At 45.4% G+C, this 17627-nt stretch overlaps 1 protein-coding gene across 8 annotated transcripts in view; it reads right to left on the bottom strand.

The window, feature by feature from the left end:
• The window catches only part of FRMD4A (FERM domain containing 4A), a 350418-nt gene that overhangs the window by 162188 nt on the left and 170603 nt on the right, over positions 1-17627 (bottom strand). The window contains exons 1-2 of one of the 8 annotated variants that reach the window (XM_084517301.1): positions 1233-1403; positions 810-1042 (exon numbers count right to left, since the gene is read on the bottom strand). The exons of 5 other annotated variants lie outside the window; for them this stretch is intronic. In XM_084517301.1, the coding sequence (XP_084373427.1) occupies positions 810-968 (159 nt within the window). In that variant the 5' untranslated portion in view covers positions 969-1042; positions 1233-1403. Of the gene's footprint in view, positions 1-809; positions 1405-17627 lie in introns of those variants that run through there. 2 more of the 8 variants (XM_084517302.1, XM_084517299.1) reach the window with 2 other exon arrangements.

Here is a 17627-nt window from a genome sequence, read left to right as displayed (position 1 = left end):
ACGAGCTGGATGCCGGTTGGCTTACAGCAACCTTTCAACCTGGGCTCACCTACGGACTGGAATAAAAGTTGCTACTCAACTTGGCATCCAGTTCCAACATCTTCGCTGTGACGTTAACGCAGAGGATTTAACCCAGTTTTGTCGGTCCCAGTAACAAACACAATTTATTAGAGCTGTTAGCTTAGCTCTCCAGAGCAGCCAGCCCCAAAACTCCGCATCCGCTGCTCAGAGCAGCAGAGGGGAAGGCAGCCTTCATGCCACGTAACACATTTACGGGATAAAACAAAAGGTTTGGGCAATCAGATGCCTCAGACTTGCCAGACTGAGCAGTCGGAAGGCATTGCACAAGTCACTTAGGGACAACCAGTGCCTCTGCAGCTTAAAACCGACTGTGCCTGCCCATTTTCTACCAGCAGGTTACATGTCTCGAGGTGTCCTTTCCTCCATGCAAGTTATAAATTGCTTTTGTGCCACCATGGGGACAGCTCGAGGACACAGCACAGCTAAGGCTGGCCATACTTACAGGTATAAAGCTTCATAAGGAGAGAACAGAGCAGGGTGACACTTAATTCCCATTATTCCCCACCACGCTATGGGAAGGAGATTTGGGACCAGTGTTCAGCCTCAGGAACCCCACCACCATCCCCAAATCCTGCGTTTCTCCCCCACTTTAGGTCTCTGCCCCACCACCCGCAGTGGGACCCACAGCGGGTGGTAGGAGCAGGACTGGAGCCCGTGTGGCTCTCCAGGAGGTTTCCCTGCTGCAGCACCAGGATTTGAAGGTCTGGCCTGGTGTTTTATAACCCTACCTGATAAACGGCTCTGGAAATGCACCATGGTTTCAGCATGAGCTGCAGGACCCTCAGATTTCCAAAGCGGCAAGTCCTCAGAGCTCGGGACGTCAGGCTCCACACCAGGCTGTCCCAGCTGTAGAGCAGATCCTCAAAGCCAAAGAGCACAGCAGCCATGCCAGCTCCCCCTGTGAAACGCCCGCGTCTCCCTGCTCAGGGGCGATCGGCTGTTCCCCAGGCGCCTTTAGGGACTGCAAGGTTAAAAAGTCACAGCCATTTCCATCAAAGGAGGAGCAGCAAAAGAAAAGGAAAAAAGCAAAAACAAAACAACAACAAAAAAACCAACCCCCAAAAAATACAAAACCACCAAACCAAACCCGACAACAAAAAAAGCAGCAGCCAAAATAAACTGGGGATGTGCCTTTCTCCCTTCGCACACACCCTTCAGGATGTGGTTTGTCCCTGCCTGTGTCTTCTCAAGGCGAGTTCTGCTGCACCCGGGGGCGAGCAGGGAAGAGGTGAAAATACCCCTCCTGACTTGGGGAGGCAATCGCACATCCCTCGCGGAGGGCTTCGTGGATGCACTGCATCACCTCCCAGCTCTCCGCGGCAGAACCAAGAAGCAAACTCGGATCCAAAGTCATCACTTTGAAAGCTCGGCGCTGGGACTCCATCCAGAGGGAGGAAAAAAGCCGCTCGCTCTCCCTCTGCCAACATTCCCAAGACATTCCAGAATGGGGCTTAACTCTTTCAACCACTCCCAAACAACAGCTGAGAAGACAGCTTTGCCACATGCAACGTTTCATCCTTTTGTTTTACACGTTGACTAGCCATTGCACGGTTACAATCCAGTCTTTTTTTCACCCAAATGTCTCTTTTGGAGTTTTTACACATTTTGGACCCAGAAGGATACTCGGTCTTCATGTGAGACTTATGTAACTGTCTGAAAACCAGCCTATTTACCCAAGGGATGATATCTTGGAAAGTTGCATGGATTAAACAATATCTATTTTAAATCAGTCTGATTCAGCTGCTGTGGACATATTTTTAACCCTTGCCAAGCTTGAATTAGTAAGGGGGGGTCTCATCCGAGCAAGCACAGGAGAATGTCATTCAGTTCTCCACAGCTGAGCTGGACACAAAAGTGCCTTTTTAATATGGTTTTGGAAATAATTTAACACCACAAGGCCTTTGCAGTCCAATTAAATCACCACAAAATCCATGTGGTTAAATTGCAACGCTTTTTTTTTTTTTTTTTTGACTAAATTCTTCTGCTCCTCATCCTATGCTTTTTCTGATAAGGTTTAATAGCCAGGTGGAGAAACTGAGGTGGAATTGTTTTTTACCAAAACCATAGAACAAATCAGCAATCTTGGTGACAGCTGTCTATCTTTTTTCACTCATTTCACTCTCCCTACAAAGAATTGTGCAGGAAAAGGACTTGAAGGGAGCGAGATGGGGATTGCCTACATGGAGGCATTTTTTAGAGGGTTAGACAGGACAGCCCCACTTTGAGCTGAAATTATGAGGGACCTGCAAGCACTGAGCCCCTAAAACATCGGATGTTGGGTTCTCATAAAACAGAGCTGAGAAGATACCACTTCCCTAAAGCCTCCATCGTTTCTCTCATTTACTCTCTGGATGGGGAAGGAGCAGGGACATTCATTACTGGCTGGTTTTCCATAGCCTTGTCCCAAGCTGACCCCAACCATGGTTTGATCTGGAGGGCACGAAGTGAGCGGTGCATCACGACCACATCGTGAGGATGCTCATCAGCCCATTGACAGGGAGGTGAAGGGCCAGGAAAATAAAGCTGCAAAATTCACGTTTTCAACCTAATTGCTTCTTCAGTGCACCATTTTTAGAGTGGCATCATAAAAAAAAAATAATATTTATTTCGACCTTATTAGATGCTACTTATCCTGCAAAGTGCTGTTTTCTTCCCTCCTCCCTCTGACCCCATGTGTCTGTTTTCTTGGTGTCCAGCCTCTGCTCCTAGCCCCTCCTTGCTCATCCCCTCGATGATTTCTTTGCCTTCCTGTAAACTAGGTAACACACTGCCTCCATTTGTAGCGAGGTAGACAAGGGACCAGGAACTATAAAGCCTCATTTGGAAGAAAGATATTTTTTATATAACTTGACAAGACAATATTTGCTCCAGGCTACAGCCTAGTGCATAAGATCTTTGCCTGGGAGCACAAGAGAGGAAAAGAAAGAAATGTGTTTGATAAAGGAAAACAGAAGGGGGAAGAAACCATCGCGAGTGATTGCTCTGGGATGTGATCTAACCCCTTTGGTATTCTGCAAGGGGGAGAGGAGGGGAAATGGAGGATATGCCACAGGTTTAAAATTAGCTGCTCCACATGTGCATTTGGTCTTTCTGTGTGTTTGAAAGGAGACTTTTGGCCCCCTGTCCCAGCTTGGTAATTACTCAACAGATGAAGGCAGCTCTGAAGGAGCATTTTCACTCCGCTGATGACATAATCAGACTTTCAGAAAACACTTTCCCTACATATTTATTTAACTGATAGACTGGAGCAGGCTCCTTAGGAGTCACTTGAGTCTATAGGAGGCCCAGCGAGCATCTGAATGTGTAGATTTACCTCCATGATTAGAGCAGATTGTTTGGTTTCCTGCAGAGGTTTTCCTGCTGATTAGACACATACTATTTTTGAGGGGGTAAAAGCTGCCTGAATGCAGATTACCCGGCCCAGCTAGCAGCTTCCGATGGAACTGCAGCCCTGGATGTTTCTCAGGCAAAGGCAGACCTGTCCCCTCCAGAACCCAGCATCTCTGGACCCTGAGGGGGAAATTAGTCCTGGAAAAAGGGTACAAACTGCCTGATTGTGGATTGAGCAAAATAAGGTAGGTTTGTGATGAAATTCTTTTCTGGAAGCACATAGGAGAAGGTGCAAATGTGTATCCAAAGAGGCCAGAAGTACTTGCTACAGGGAGCAGCAGAAGTGAGAGGAGTAATAAAAGAACGAGACTCAATGACTTTGCTCTTCTGCTGGAGTACACGCTAAGTCCCTTCTGTAAAATCATCTTACATTTCCGTAAAACACAGTTACATTCACCTTTTCTGAGTTCAGTTGGGAAAAAAAAAGGTCCTCTGCACTCTACACAGATCTATAGATATTTGCAGGTCTTCCCAACGCAGCCTCTCTAATTATGCACTGATTATTTCCCGCTGTCTCTGAGAAAATGTCAGGCAAAACATTTACTACGAAACCTCCCACGTTTTACTGACAGTCCAAGGGCTGTTACTAGGGTATAAAAATAGCTCCTTATCTTCCATGAAAAAAAAGAAAAAAGAAAAAAAGAAAAAAAAAAAAACATTGGGCTGCTGCCTTGTTTCACAGGGCTGTCACCGAAGGCTGAGGTTGGGTTTCTCCACCCAACCCCATCACCGAGCTCCTTCTCACCGTGGTCCCTTGACAGCCCCCCCGGTGCTGATGTAGGTTGATGCTGCCTGCACTGGGAGCTCGAGAGATGGGTCTACATTTTTTCCTTTAGGCAGATGTTACGTTCTGCCCTCGGAAGGAGAAGTGCAGCATTAATCTCCAGTGCTCTTTCGAGTAAGTCCCTACCCACATCTTTCCGATGGGTGTGGATGTGCCTGGGGGTGTTGACAGACAGACGAGCTGGGTGGAGAGCGGCTTCCTTTGAGTTTGCTGTGGATGTACCAGAAATATCCTGTTTCTGCTCAGCATATGGCCCCAACGGTCCCTGCAGCTCCAGGCCAATGGGCTCTTTTAAGTCTTATTTCAAATCCATTATCCTTTTTGATCTTTATTTCTCTATAATGTTAAGAGGATAAATGTTGTTAGATCTTCCTGTGTAAAGTTCCCTTTAATGTGGAATCTTCATGCTTTCTTGTGCTGGAAACTGTTTTTTTTTTTTTTTTCCCAACAATCGTTTTCTTGGAAATCTTGTGTTTTCCGAGATGTTTAGCTAGCTGCATTTTCCTCCTTGTGCCTTAATGACACATCGTTTTCTTGGCTGATGAGACAGAATCAGATAGGGATGACCCACAGTCAAGTGAAAAAACACATGGAGAAGGAGCTACCACCTTCCTTCACGTGTGCCTACAGCCAGGGCCTTTGGTGGGGGCTTACAACATTCAGCTCCCTCCCATAACTGCTCTGGACCACAAACTCTGCAGAGATTTCCAGACAGGCATTGGGCTCCCAATCCCTTTGAGAGTCTGAGCCTCTGGGCTTGCCCTGTTCCCACCCCAACCAAGGTGGTCTCATCTCTCAAGTCAGCCCATCTGGTCTTCTCCCTCTTTCCCCTGGCAAGTGGCCTCACTGCCACCCAAGGAGGGACCGTGGAGGGTTTCTGCGTGTTCAGGTCAGTGCAGGCCAGTTGGAGCTTCCCAGAGTACAAAGACTAGATACCAGGGGCTTTATTTCCAGTAGCTTTGCCAGGTTTTGAAGTTTGTATAAGCAAACATTGGAGGAACGGGTTTTAAAAGAAGCTTGGCATGGTTTTTTTTTGAGTTGAAGAAGCAGATCCTCAGACTTTGAGGGCTATAATAGACAATATATATGTTCTAGGCATAGGAAACATACCTAAATTTTAAAAAGAGTAAAAATCGAGTATGGATATCTAGACTGGCCTGCTAAAAGCTTTGTTCAAATGCCTGTGCCCATTAGAGCAATGAAAATGAAGAGTAACTCTGCTGACCCTGCAATCATTTTGGATTGCTGTAATATAATGACCTCCCTCTGGCTGGGCCATGAGACCTGGGCAATAATCCTGCTTGCACCCGTGCAGCATTGAATAGGGGGCACAAACCCTCCTAGTTCCCTTCTCTGGAGCTGAAGGTCAAGAAGCCACTTGTAGGATTATCTTCTTGGAGGTTTTCTGCCCTATGTAAATGTGAGGGACACATCTGCATCACACCTTCCAGCCTCACCCATCACATGTACCCCAGCCACGGATGTAAAGAGCTTCCACCCCACGCCCCCTGGCCACTGACAGCCAGGCAACTCTTCTGCAGAGAAAATGCCAGAAACTGAAGGCTTCTCTGCCAGTTGCATTTTAAGATGAACATCATGAGTCGGAAATCCTGGCCAATTTCCTCAAGATGTTCTCACGAGCCCATATGGCCTAAAATGTTCCATAATGAAAAGAACTGCTGCTTTGCAGCAATAACTGAATGAAAATTTACTATTCCAGTCATCCACCTTGATCATAATATCTCTAAAGCTTTCTGAAAATGTGAAGTTCTCTGGCAGTGCTAAGTATTATCGTTATGCGAACAGCAGCTCCTTCAGCAGCAGGCTGTACGTGTCCTCACTTTAGAGGGATTTTTATTGACTGACACAGGAGAGTATGTCATATCCTCAAATCATACACATTTAATTTCCTAAAGTAAGCTACGTTAGTGATTTAACAAGGTTTAAAAGTAAGCGAGTCCTACGAAGCTGGGCTCGTACTTGTCCCTAATGTTCAAGCTGCTCAAGTGATTTCACTTCTACGGCGCAGAGATGTGAAAGAGATTGTGCAGAGATTTGTTATTAAATCCTCTTTCTCTGTGAGCGCTGCAGTGAATGAGTCTGCGGGAGGGGATGTAGGTCAGAGCAATGTATTAAGTAAATAGTGCAGAACAGCCACGGAAAGTGAATGGCGAGATCTTAAATACGATTATTCACTTTGGAAACCCAAGCTTATGATTAAGTCCGATCCCACTGGGGACGGTGACGTCCTGTGACTGGGGTGCCCAATCAAAGCCGTGCACACTCGCACATGCCCATCACTGCTAGGTTCATCATCGTGCTGCTCTCCTATATTGTTTGCAGAAATGCTCAGGAGAATTACTTTTGGCCAGAAGGAAAGAAAAACTAAAAAAAAAAAAATCCCAGCCTGCTTAGGAGGCACGTATAGACAGAGGGCAACGGAAAGCTCATCCAGCAGCTGAGCTGCTTTCCTTCCACGTTACTCACTGCCGTCTAAAATAGCCTTTGGCAAGGTTCAGGGGGAAGCAACGTGAACCTCAGGCAAGGCTGTGTTTGTGCCCATCAGGCAGGCGCTGAATTTCAGATGAGATTGAACACACCTGGCTGCTCACCGAAGGAGTCACACCTGTTCACTTACACTTGCCTTGCTTCTAACTTTTCTTTATCCCTTTGGTGGCTGAAGCAAATATTTGCATTTACGAGGGGTTCCCCAGTACCCACGTATTCACATAATTCCTAATTATACATTTAGCATGTGCTTCTCACCCCTTCTCAGAAGATGCTGGACAAGCTGTCGAAAGTCCATGGCCTTGGCCGTGGTTTGGAGGACACATTGCTGCATGTTGCAGGTGTCTCCCAAGCGGCGCTATTTGCCTGGGGGAGAAGACAAATCTGGTGGCTCATAAAAAGCTAGTCTGCAGTTTTGCCCTATGGCAAGAAGGATAATTTAATGAAGGGCGGCCTTGCTGTCTATGTACAAATGTCCTGTTTCAGTAGAACATTTTCTTATAACTACTCCTGCAGATATATTTAAGTAGTCTGTCTGATTCAGACCCTGTGGTAACACTCACAGCATTCAGCGCCTAATACAAAGTCTGTTCTGTTCACAGACAAGAGCTGACCGTTTCATTAAAAAGAAGGAGGGCAAAGGGAACATATTTTAGAAAATCAATGGACCAGATTTCTCACGTTTGATGTTGCTTATGGGTTGGAAAGCCTGCTGCTGTCTAAGTTAAAACACATATGTTTAATTTATTCTGAAGCTCCTTATACACGATCATTTCAAATAAATGCCTGCTGCTTAGGATGTAATAGTCACTGGGAAGGGAGGAAGGATATAATATAAGCAGGTCAAATTTGACCTTCCAAGTAGCAATGAGAAGGAATCTGGTCCTCTTCCAGAAAAGTCATCAGTTTCCTGAGTAACATTAGACAAGTCACATAACTTTATGGGTCTCCATTTCCTCAGTAGATTAATTCACTGGCATTTGTCAGGTGCTATGAAATCTCAGGGGAGCTGTTTTACATTAAAAAATAAATATGTGTTCAGCCTGCTGGAAAGCCAAATGGTCCTATTCCGCAAGAGTTATGCAGCAAAAAGCAGAAATACTGAAGATATCTTTGATCCATAATGCACTGTCTGTGTTGAAAGATCCTACACTGATTATCAAAATAGGCACAACTGTGGGTGAATAAATGATCCCCGGGGTGAAGGCTGGTTATGTACATACACACCCCCTGTGGGAGCAGCACTGTATACATCCAGGTGGTGCTAAATGCACCTGGGGAAGGTGCCGTGGAGGAAGGTGATGGCTCTGCTGACTCTGGAGTACAGAGGTCCCAGGGGAAAACATGGCCTGAGCTGCTAACACCACAAAGCACGATGCCTGCCCACTCATTCATAGCATCTCCAAGGGGCTGACACATGGGACTGCTGTGGTTATCTCTGTTGCCACAGAACAATTAATCTGCAGATGGGAAACTTGGGAGTCAGTGCAGGGGGATTAAAGCACTGCAGCAGATCTTCACACAGAGAGCATCTCCCCAGCTGGGACCAGTCAGACCTTCTCCGCAGAGCATGAGAGCTGACCTCTACCCCGTTTACTCCCGAAACACAGACCCCTGTGGTTGATGCTAATGGAAAATCTCCATTTGCGTTGCAGGACAGTGCTGGATCCGTGCCATCTGAAGTGATAATGCATGCACAGTTGACAGAAGATGATAACTTGTGCTTACGTTGCTGCTCAACTTAAAACCCTGTACAAACACCAGTTTCTATTGCCTCACAATGCTCTGGGAGATTTGCATCTTTGATCTGCCACCAGAGCCGTGGATAATCTGGGACAAGAGGCCTGATGTGCCCGTGTGGGACAGCCAGTCGCTGTTTTCCCCTTTTTTAAGCTAATTTCTGTAGCTGCTGTTACACCCACATACCCCCCAGCATCCCCAGACGGGGTGCAGAGCTCCAGGAGGTATAAATAGCAGCCCAGACTCCGTCTGCGGAGGTGGAGTGCAGTTAATCAAACTCCCCCATGCTCTGCCTTCCAACCTGATGATTTACAGCATGGAATTCAAACTCACTGCCTTGCTTGTTTGCTAACACGTCTGGAAAATGGATCGAAAGCTGACGGATCGAAGCAGCGAGTCAGTCACCTCGTTGTCTCTATGGACAGAAGACCGAAGCTGTTCAGAAGTTAAAACAAAGAGGATTTACACTCTTGACTTGGAAATTTATGACTCATTCCCATTTCGGTCGTTGTTCGAAGCAGCTGTCATTTCCCCAGCCCCCAAAACATCCATGCCATAAAAAATAAAACCCATAAGCTCTTTGCTGCCCTTATCTCGATGCACAAAGAATTCAAATGTTCACGTTGCTAACTGAAACTTGACTTCCTGTTATTAGGAAGGACATCCTAGTATTTAAAAACATGAGATTTTTATTTTTTTCCCCTTCTTCAATCCAGGCAGAATGTCTAATGATTCTGGGGTTTGTTTCCTGCTTGTAATTAAGTAGGTCACAGCTGCAAAGCAAGAGAACAAGAAAATATTCAGATCACACAAAGCCAAGAATGATTAAATCATTTGCAGCTGAAGGATATGGCAGATTTTTTTTTTTTCTATTTTTTTTTTTTTTAAGAAGCCTCAAGTCTGAGGAAAACAAATGCAGGAACTTTTAAGAGAATGATGAACTTGGAAGTTCTGCCCAAGCGCCACAGTAGCTTGGAAAGAAAGAGTGATCAAAACCCAGCTAACGTTGTTCACAAGTCAAATAGCTTTCTGTGGTTGAAACGAACTCACTTCGTCACTGCTCAGGGCCATATATTCCATCCCTTCAGTTCTCTTTGAACCACATGTAAAAGCACCCTAATTTCTCCTGGGCAGTTGCCACCAGGCCAGATGTGGCAGAGCTCTCCGTGTCGGCCTGAAATGCCGTGCTCTGCCTCTCTGGTGGGTCAGACACAGCACACACACCCTGTGCCACTCCAGACACAATTCAGTCACACCACAACCTCTCCCCATTCTGGAAGGTTCCACGGGGCTGATGGTCCTTTGATCTGCACTCACAGCTCTTGGTGTCACCCCTTTTTGGCTCCCACTCCATCTCCGTTTAGGATGGTGAGCCATTCTTGTTGCCTACATGACTACCTTCATCCCACAGACAAGTAGTAGGGCATGGTCCTTCACCCTTAATGAGCCATTTACACATGGGTTGGAGAACCTCCAAGAGCAGGGTTAGGATCTGGGGTTCATCCTCATCCCAGACAGGCATCAGCTAACAAAGTCATGCCACAACCTTGCAAAGCAGGGAAAAGCTTCCACTGTGGAGCTGGGGTGTCTGTCTGTGTGAACTGGGCACTTCAAGACAAAGTTGGTCCTATCTGACCTCATTTGGGTTATTGCAGGATTCAGAAGGAGAATAGAGAGCAGAACATTTCCATCATGGTGCTTTTTGAGGGTGCATTTGCCTAGGCTTTGGTATAAACCAGAGCAACACCAACACGCCTCCAAGACATTGCTCAGACAAAACAGGGGATGGAGAACAACCTCCCTGCCACCTTCACCTTGCCCAGGTACGGTACTTGGGATCACTCTGCACGGGATGGAAAGGAGATGAAACAGGATACTCAGACATGAACATATTAAACCACTACCTAGGTTTATAGGGCAGTGGAGACACGTCCCCAAAACACTGTAGCTCTAACAATAGGGCTGTTATTCTGGACAGTGAGAGAAATGGTCTTTGGGAGGATTTCTGTCTGAAACCTACCAAAATCAACAACAGACAGGGCAGTGGTGCAGTCAGACGAGGAACACTGCCTTGGGAGGGAGCACCCTGACTCTGATTTCAAAACAGGGCTTTAGTTTTGTCAGAAAAGCGGTTGAGACAGCACAGAATAACAGCGACAAAAACATATCGCTGTTTCCATAAAACCGTGATCACAGGATACACAAATCCCAGCGATTTTAAATTGCTGATGACCTCATGTTTTCTCAAGCTCTGACTGGGGAGCCGTGATGGGAACCAAAAGCCCACGTCCATGGTATTCTGGGCTCTGTCCCTGCCTGACCGGACGCGATCAGTTCACTCCGGGATAAGGGAACGTGGACCTTTTATGTGAGCATTTCTTGGCTTGGCAAGCTAGGAACTCGGGGCGGGGGGAGAGACGGTCACAGCCTCCCTGATGGGTGATCGTTACAAAACACAAACAACGAAGGGTTTCTTAGAGCTTGGTCTCTGGGGAATCTGAGGCCAGTCCTGCAGTCTCTCCTTGCAAAGCGCTGACCTCATGGGAGAGGGACTGCGTGCAGGAGCGTGGTGACACATATCGGGGGCTGCAGAAGATGCCTGGTCCAGCTTCATGTGATCTGGGACATCTGGAGTTGTGGTCTTCTGTCTGGAGTTTTTTTAAAAGATGCCCATTTTTAGAAAGTTTTGCTCCCTTTCCTCTGAAACGGGGATGGAGGACTTCTAGGGAAGGGAAGTTGTTGTCCTTATCAGTGCTGGGCTCTGTAGGGAGTGTTCAGAGACCTCACAGCATCTCTTGGCCTTTGCAGGAAAACATTCATGCTACCCACACCCTTGTCCCGAGTCTTTCAGCAATTTCCCTTCCAAATGAGGGGGAAAACAGACCCCACGGATTAGTACAAAGCAAAGCTCAAGGACAAAAATTTTCAAAATGCTGCCGTGACTCTGAGCTCGGCCAGCACTGCACGACCTGCTGCGACTGATTTTTAAGGAAAAGGGGCTAAATCATCAACAGGCATCAGCCTACTTTTCTTTTCTCTGGCAGCAGCCCCCAGAAGCTGGAATTTGGCCCCAAGGCCATTTTAACTGCTCTCCGGTGACTGATTAGATGCGCTGGCATGTGCTAACATAACTGAGCTGACTGTGCTCTTAGAAATCAACGTCCTCTGTTTTTATGACTCTTCTTGGCCAGGTTCCCACGTGCTGTAACTGAAGCAAATCCTTTTTTTTTCATCTGCAGGAAACTGCCACTATTGGTGCATTTGAAAGTTTACAGGAGGATACTAGATGGCTGCCTTAGCGAAGGCAAGGATGGAAAAAAAGGAAGCTTTCCAACAATTCAGTGTGGAAATTATGAAAATTGGAAGGCCTCCTCCCAGTCCCTGGTGTGGTTTGCAGCATGGGCTGGGTGGAGAGATGCTGGAGAAGGAGGAAGGGAGTGTGGATGTGCATTTCCAGCCATCAGGAACCCTGAAGCTTGATCCTGCTTGAAACTCACCCGGATTAGGACAGTGTCACCAATTCACCTTGGCTCTTACTCTGAAAGCCCCCTGTCTGCCAAGCAGGAATGACAGTACTGGCTGGGTCTTGTACAGTTTGGTGAAGATTAATGTCTGTAGAGCCCTTAGAAGATGGAAAGCCCTACATATAGTAAGAAATCATTTTTAAGTGTGGCTAGGACTGCCAAGCTTCCCTCTTGCAGTAGCCTATCTGTCATATTAGCCTTGACAGGTTTTCTTGGCTGATATTTTCAAAAACTAGGAACTCCATGCTCTGCCCTTAGGTGGGCAAGGGTAACAGATTTGAGCTCAGTTCTGAGGAAAGGAGACCCTGTGAAACATTCAATACTTGCTTTTCTTGTCTTTCTCTGACAATCTGGACCTTCTAAAGAGGACAAAATACCTGTGGGGTTTTAACTTTGCTACCTGCTGTCTGCTGAAGCATTCAGATTGATTAAGGGAAGACTGAAGGACAGAAAGTCACTTGTTGCTGTCCTCATTCAGCTTACCAAGATACTCCAAAGCATTGTGGATAATACTACAACCCATGCAAGACAACCCTACTGGTTAGGGGTTTACTATGGCTACTGACTGTGTATCAAAAGGATTAATTGAAGGAAGATGCTAGGGAGCTTTTTGGCATGTTGTGGAGGAGGAAAAGGACATTGCCCTTCTCTCTGAAAAGCAGTCTTTTCCCACAGGTAATACTGATCAAGGGGAGCACACTGATCCTGTGCTCTTCCCCTGAGCATCTCAAAGTGCTGTTACCCAACAAAAGCTCAGCATCTGTTTCAGATGCAGTAAACATAGGCACCTATGCAGAGAAACTGATATGGGATACACATTGCTCTGAATGTCAGGATCTATCTATCCTATAATAAAAGAGAGGCATTTGGAAGAAGTGCAAATACAGAATCTGATCCCTTTCCTATTTCCCCAGCTGCTCACACAGGTGAGGTATCTGGCACTTTACCAAGCCTTCAGTAATAAAGTTGTGCATTTTCAATAATCATCAAAGTGAGGTAGCACTTACCTCAAGCCTGTAAGAAGATAAATGTGGAAGATTAACCCTGAAGATGGCCATGGGGCTGTCCTTCAGAGCAGGCTCGGGCATTTCCTCAGGGTCTCTGAATGCAAATGTCTCCTAAAGAAGCAGCAAGCACCACGAGCTTCCCAAGCGAGATGCAAACACAAAGACTCCCAAAACTGAATGACTGCTTCTGCTGTCTGTGGAGATGCAGATATCTGAGCCAGGCTAGCCTGGATGCCCCAACTGGATCTGGTCTCCAGGAGTGAGCATGCAGAGCAGAAATGGGAGCCAGTGTTCATCTCCTCTAAATGGAAAAATTTTTGTTCCCTCTAAAGCTAATGGGAGACGGATGTCAACACAGAGGGCAATTCATCCCATCTTAAATTGGTTTTGAAGATATGGGATGGGTTGTCATCAAAAGACACACATTACTCTCTTCTTTCTCCACTAAAGATGCCTGAAGGGGTAGTAAAACCTCTTACTGTTGCATGAGATAAACTTGTAAAAGTAGGCTGAATGAAGTTGAAGGCAGTTGATGTGGGGAATACAAACCAACCAACCAGGACATAAACTCCTGCCTTAAATATCTTTTAGATGAGTTTCTCCAAAGCACATCTCATAAGTCATCTGTTGGGAGTTAGCAGGGTGGAAACTCCCTGTGGTAGAAACTTTTGAGCTAAGGTCAGTTGGGTTCACTCTCGCAGCGATTTCTATTTTGAACTATATTTGTAGTAGTATGGTATTTGTAGTAGTATGGTATTTGTTCTGCATGTCAATCTCCAAAGGGTGGATGCTTAGTGCAACAACATTAATTGCAGGTTATCAGTCCTTAGCTCTACTTTCACAGAGAGTTTACTTTATCTGTGATGATGCAAAACATGGAGAGAAAATAGACATCCTTGATCCCACACCATCAAGTCTTGGCGGCTTTTATAGAGGCTGTACTGGAAGCTAAGATGAATTTCAACCTCGGTTAAGAAGCTGGCTCACTTATTTCAAAGCCTGCACAACCCTAATTACACCTTCTAAATATATTCCAGAAGTACAGCTGGATTGTGGAGTGTGTGAGGGTGACTAAATCGCATCATTTGTGGCCCATTATCTTTTCAAAAGCTTTTCATGTGGTATCATTGGGAAGTGGAGACTAATTGCGCTCCTTGCCTGTGCAATTTGGAGAGTTTGCTACTTCAGTCCCAACAAGAAAAATTAAAGTCTAAGAATCACTCATATCCATCTGCTGGTAGAATGAAAAGTCACCATTTCTTTGACGCCATTAAAAATGATTGAAACAATGAAGATAATACATATTTCACCAGAAAATAAGCTAAGCTCAGACAGAAAGTCTGACCATGAGTTTTGAAGTGTGTTTGAAATTTGAGCCCAACTTTCCAAAATTCTTGAATCAGCAAAATACAAAGTGCGTGACTGCCTTCGGAACAGATTTCCTTTTGGTCTGAACAGCCTCTTTTATGACTTTTATTGGGCTGGTTAGAGGGGTCTGGGTGTTTGTGAGCTTCACTGAAGCTGCTGCTGTTATTTAACCAGCCTGGTCTGCACCAGAGATGTGCCAAGAGTGATAATGGGAAAGCTCTACGAAGGCTGAGCTCTGAAGGCTGAGTTGGTGCTCATCCACGTTTCTTTTTCCATGTAAGACCATTTACTACATCATGAACTAAATGGATGAAAAAAATGATCAAGATAGCAAAGACTAGAAAAAGGCATGCATCGTACTTTGTACTTGATGTCTGAAAATGTTGTTAGTTCAGATGATTGCTCAAGCAACATTTAAGCGACCCCTTCAAAGGATCACAAATTGATTAAGTCTAGAGGTATTCTGTTTGGATCTTCAAGTCTAGCAGAAGGCATGTCTAAGTCTTTCCAGGGATGAGCCCTGGCTGGATGCTGAGTTAGGACTAGGTTTTCAGGACGGATTGGACTGGAAGCTCATAAATCAGGAATTTCAAATACACAAGCTACCACTTTGCATTATCTTTTACTTGTTGATCTTGCACAAAACTCAGTCTTTGTATGGAAAAGCCTTTTTGGAGGTTTCCTGTAGGGGTGTAGTTCCTGCTGTTTGGACTGTAGAACACTACCTTGAAGCAACCTGGTTTGGTGCTAAAGCATCACATCTCCTGAGCTTTGGGCTTCTGGTAGGCTACACGATCCAGGCATGGTACTAGTTGCAGGCTGGTTAGCTGGATGGCCAAAAGGTTCCATGAACTACTGGAGATTTTCCGCAGCCATCCTGCTCCAAACCCACATAACTGAATTTGCGTGACCACCCTCTCCTTTCACACAGATCCAAAAAAAAAAAAAAAAAAAAAAAAAAAAGAATCAGCTCATTTTTGGCTCTGATCTCTGCTGCTTGCCCTGCTCTTGCTCGTCCCCCTGCTGCCCTGCCCTTGCTCTCCCAGGGTCTGGCCAACATGAAGGCAACAAATGCCAAACTCTAATGAAAAAAATCTTTTCATTTTCTGATAAAAACAAGATTACAAAGCACTGGAAATTTCACAGAAGTGCCTCTGCTCATGAGGACTCCAGGCTTTGAGAGCTTCTGATAATTCAATTAAGCTCCAACCATTTGAAAACCAATTTGAGCAGTATCCCGGTTCCTAGCTCTGCAGAGTTCACCAGTCACTATCTATTAGCCTCTGCTGCACTCTCACCTCTTGCACTCTTAACCTGCTTAAATTTGGGGGGGATAAAGTCTGGCACAGCTTCTGATCCATTCCACAAAAAGTCTGGTTTGATTTGTTACACCTTTTAGAAATGTCACAAAATATTACAACTTCCAGACACCTGAGAGCGTGTGCCAAGCATTTGTCTGTCTAGGTAGAGTTCAAATTAAACCAATTCCCCCCAAATACTTGTGAAGAGGTCAGGAAAGATAAAGCTCAGATGAAGCAGATAAAATTGATGTTCTGGCAGTCACAAGTGATTATATCAGAGCATTATACAGGTGACAGTTTTGCTACTTAAGCTTATCGTCTTATTCATTTTTTGTTTGACACAATTATTTGTCTATAGGGCTGGTGAATAATTCATTGCAAATAAACTGTGTTGCAAAGTGTTGCTTCTTATTTTTCCACTGCCCTAAGTTTGTATATTAGATTCATCAACTTGAGATTCGACTAACTTCACGAGAAAAGCTAAAACAACAGGAGTTCTTTGCTTCAAGGTCTCCCTTCTCTCTTGAGCAACTTTACACTCAATTATCTACTGCTCTTTTGTTATCCACAGTACCTGAGTAATTCTGCTGTCACCTTGGCAGTCTATCAGATCGGTACTGATGCTGACAAGGTAAGAGGCATGTCCAAAAAATGTCACTGAAACAAAAGTCTGCAGAACCTGCATGCCAGGTTAAGAGTTTGCAATCAAATAGCGTGAACTGGAAAGATCAACTTCCCCCAGAGCACTTGCTTAGTCGTGGTGTCAGAGTGAGCGCTGGCAGCATCACTCAGAGCTATGCACGAGAGGGTTTAACAAAATGAGGACCACGGCACCGCGAATGCCATGAGCTCTGCCTTGTTCCACCCCGGTGCAACGCTCACTACAGCCCTTTGTGTGAGAGGTTTCCAACCACTCTGCTCTTAAATGCACGCTGGAAAATGATTAATAACAAGCCAAGGGCTGAATTATGCTTTGTCCAGCAGGAAAAGAAAATCAATAACTCAGTAATAATTTGTGCAGTAGCAATACACACCCCAACTCTTTTGCTGGGCTTGCTCGAAGGCAATCTACTCTCTTGCCAAAAGCAAAGGTCGCCATAAGCTGCAGAACAGCGTGGGAAAACCTGCCTCAGACTTGGCCTGCAGAGCAGAGAGGCTGATTTTTTCTTCTTTTTTATTTTTTTTTTTCAGCCCTGGGTTCTCTCTTCTCAAGAGAAATTTATTTATAGGAGGAATGACGTTTCCTGCTGCATTCTTAACATGCTTGCAGCTTGGGATAAGAACATGGGAGCTTTGTCTTTCACCATCTGTTTTTTTATGGCAGTAAATATCCATTTACAGATTTATCTCTGCCCGATGTGTTACAAAGTCATGATACGAATGAGTGTTCGTGGATATCCATTCAGAGCAGACGTGTCAAAGGTAAATACCAGCCCTGGCTCCGTGTAGATTTGCACATGTGTATTGGGCAGTTGAGTTCTGGCTTGGGGCTGTGGAGGCATTTTTAATCTTAGCTTACATTCTTCAGGGGGCACAAGAAATAAAAAGAAATGATCGAGACTGAAATCCTGCTGAGCTGCAAGCATCCATCGATATAGCTGGGTACAGGGCCTCTGATTTATTATAGCTGAGAGCTGGGACTTAAAGCTGGGGTGCAAACTGCAAGACCTAATTTAAGATGGCTTTTCCAGCCATCTCACTCCCAGCTTGGTTTATTTCTTACAGCACTTCATTTAGTCTGGAGATGGCCTCCTTTTTTTACACAGCATCTGTAATACCATCCTTTGGGCCTCGAAGGCAGAAGAGAGGGCAGACTTGTTCTTTTTTTCTTTTTAATCCAAGAAAGCTGCATGCTTTCTCTAGGTTCTCTAACTCGAAAAACAATGCCTTGTGTTTATGGTGAGAGACATTCCCGTGGCTGGAA

This window comes from Aythya ferina (genome assembly GCF_964211825.1).
Source record: "Aythya ferina genome assembly, chromosome: 1".
Classification (NCBI taxonomy): Eukaryota; Metazoa; Chordata; class Aves; order Anseriformes; family Anatidae; genus Aythya; species Aythya ferina.
This window is presented reverse-complemented; position numbering and strand designations above follow the sequence as displayed.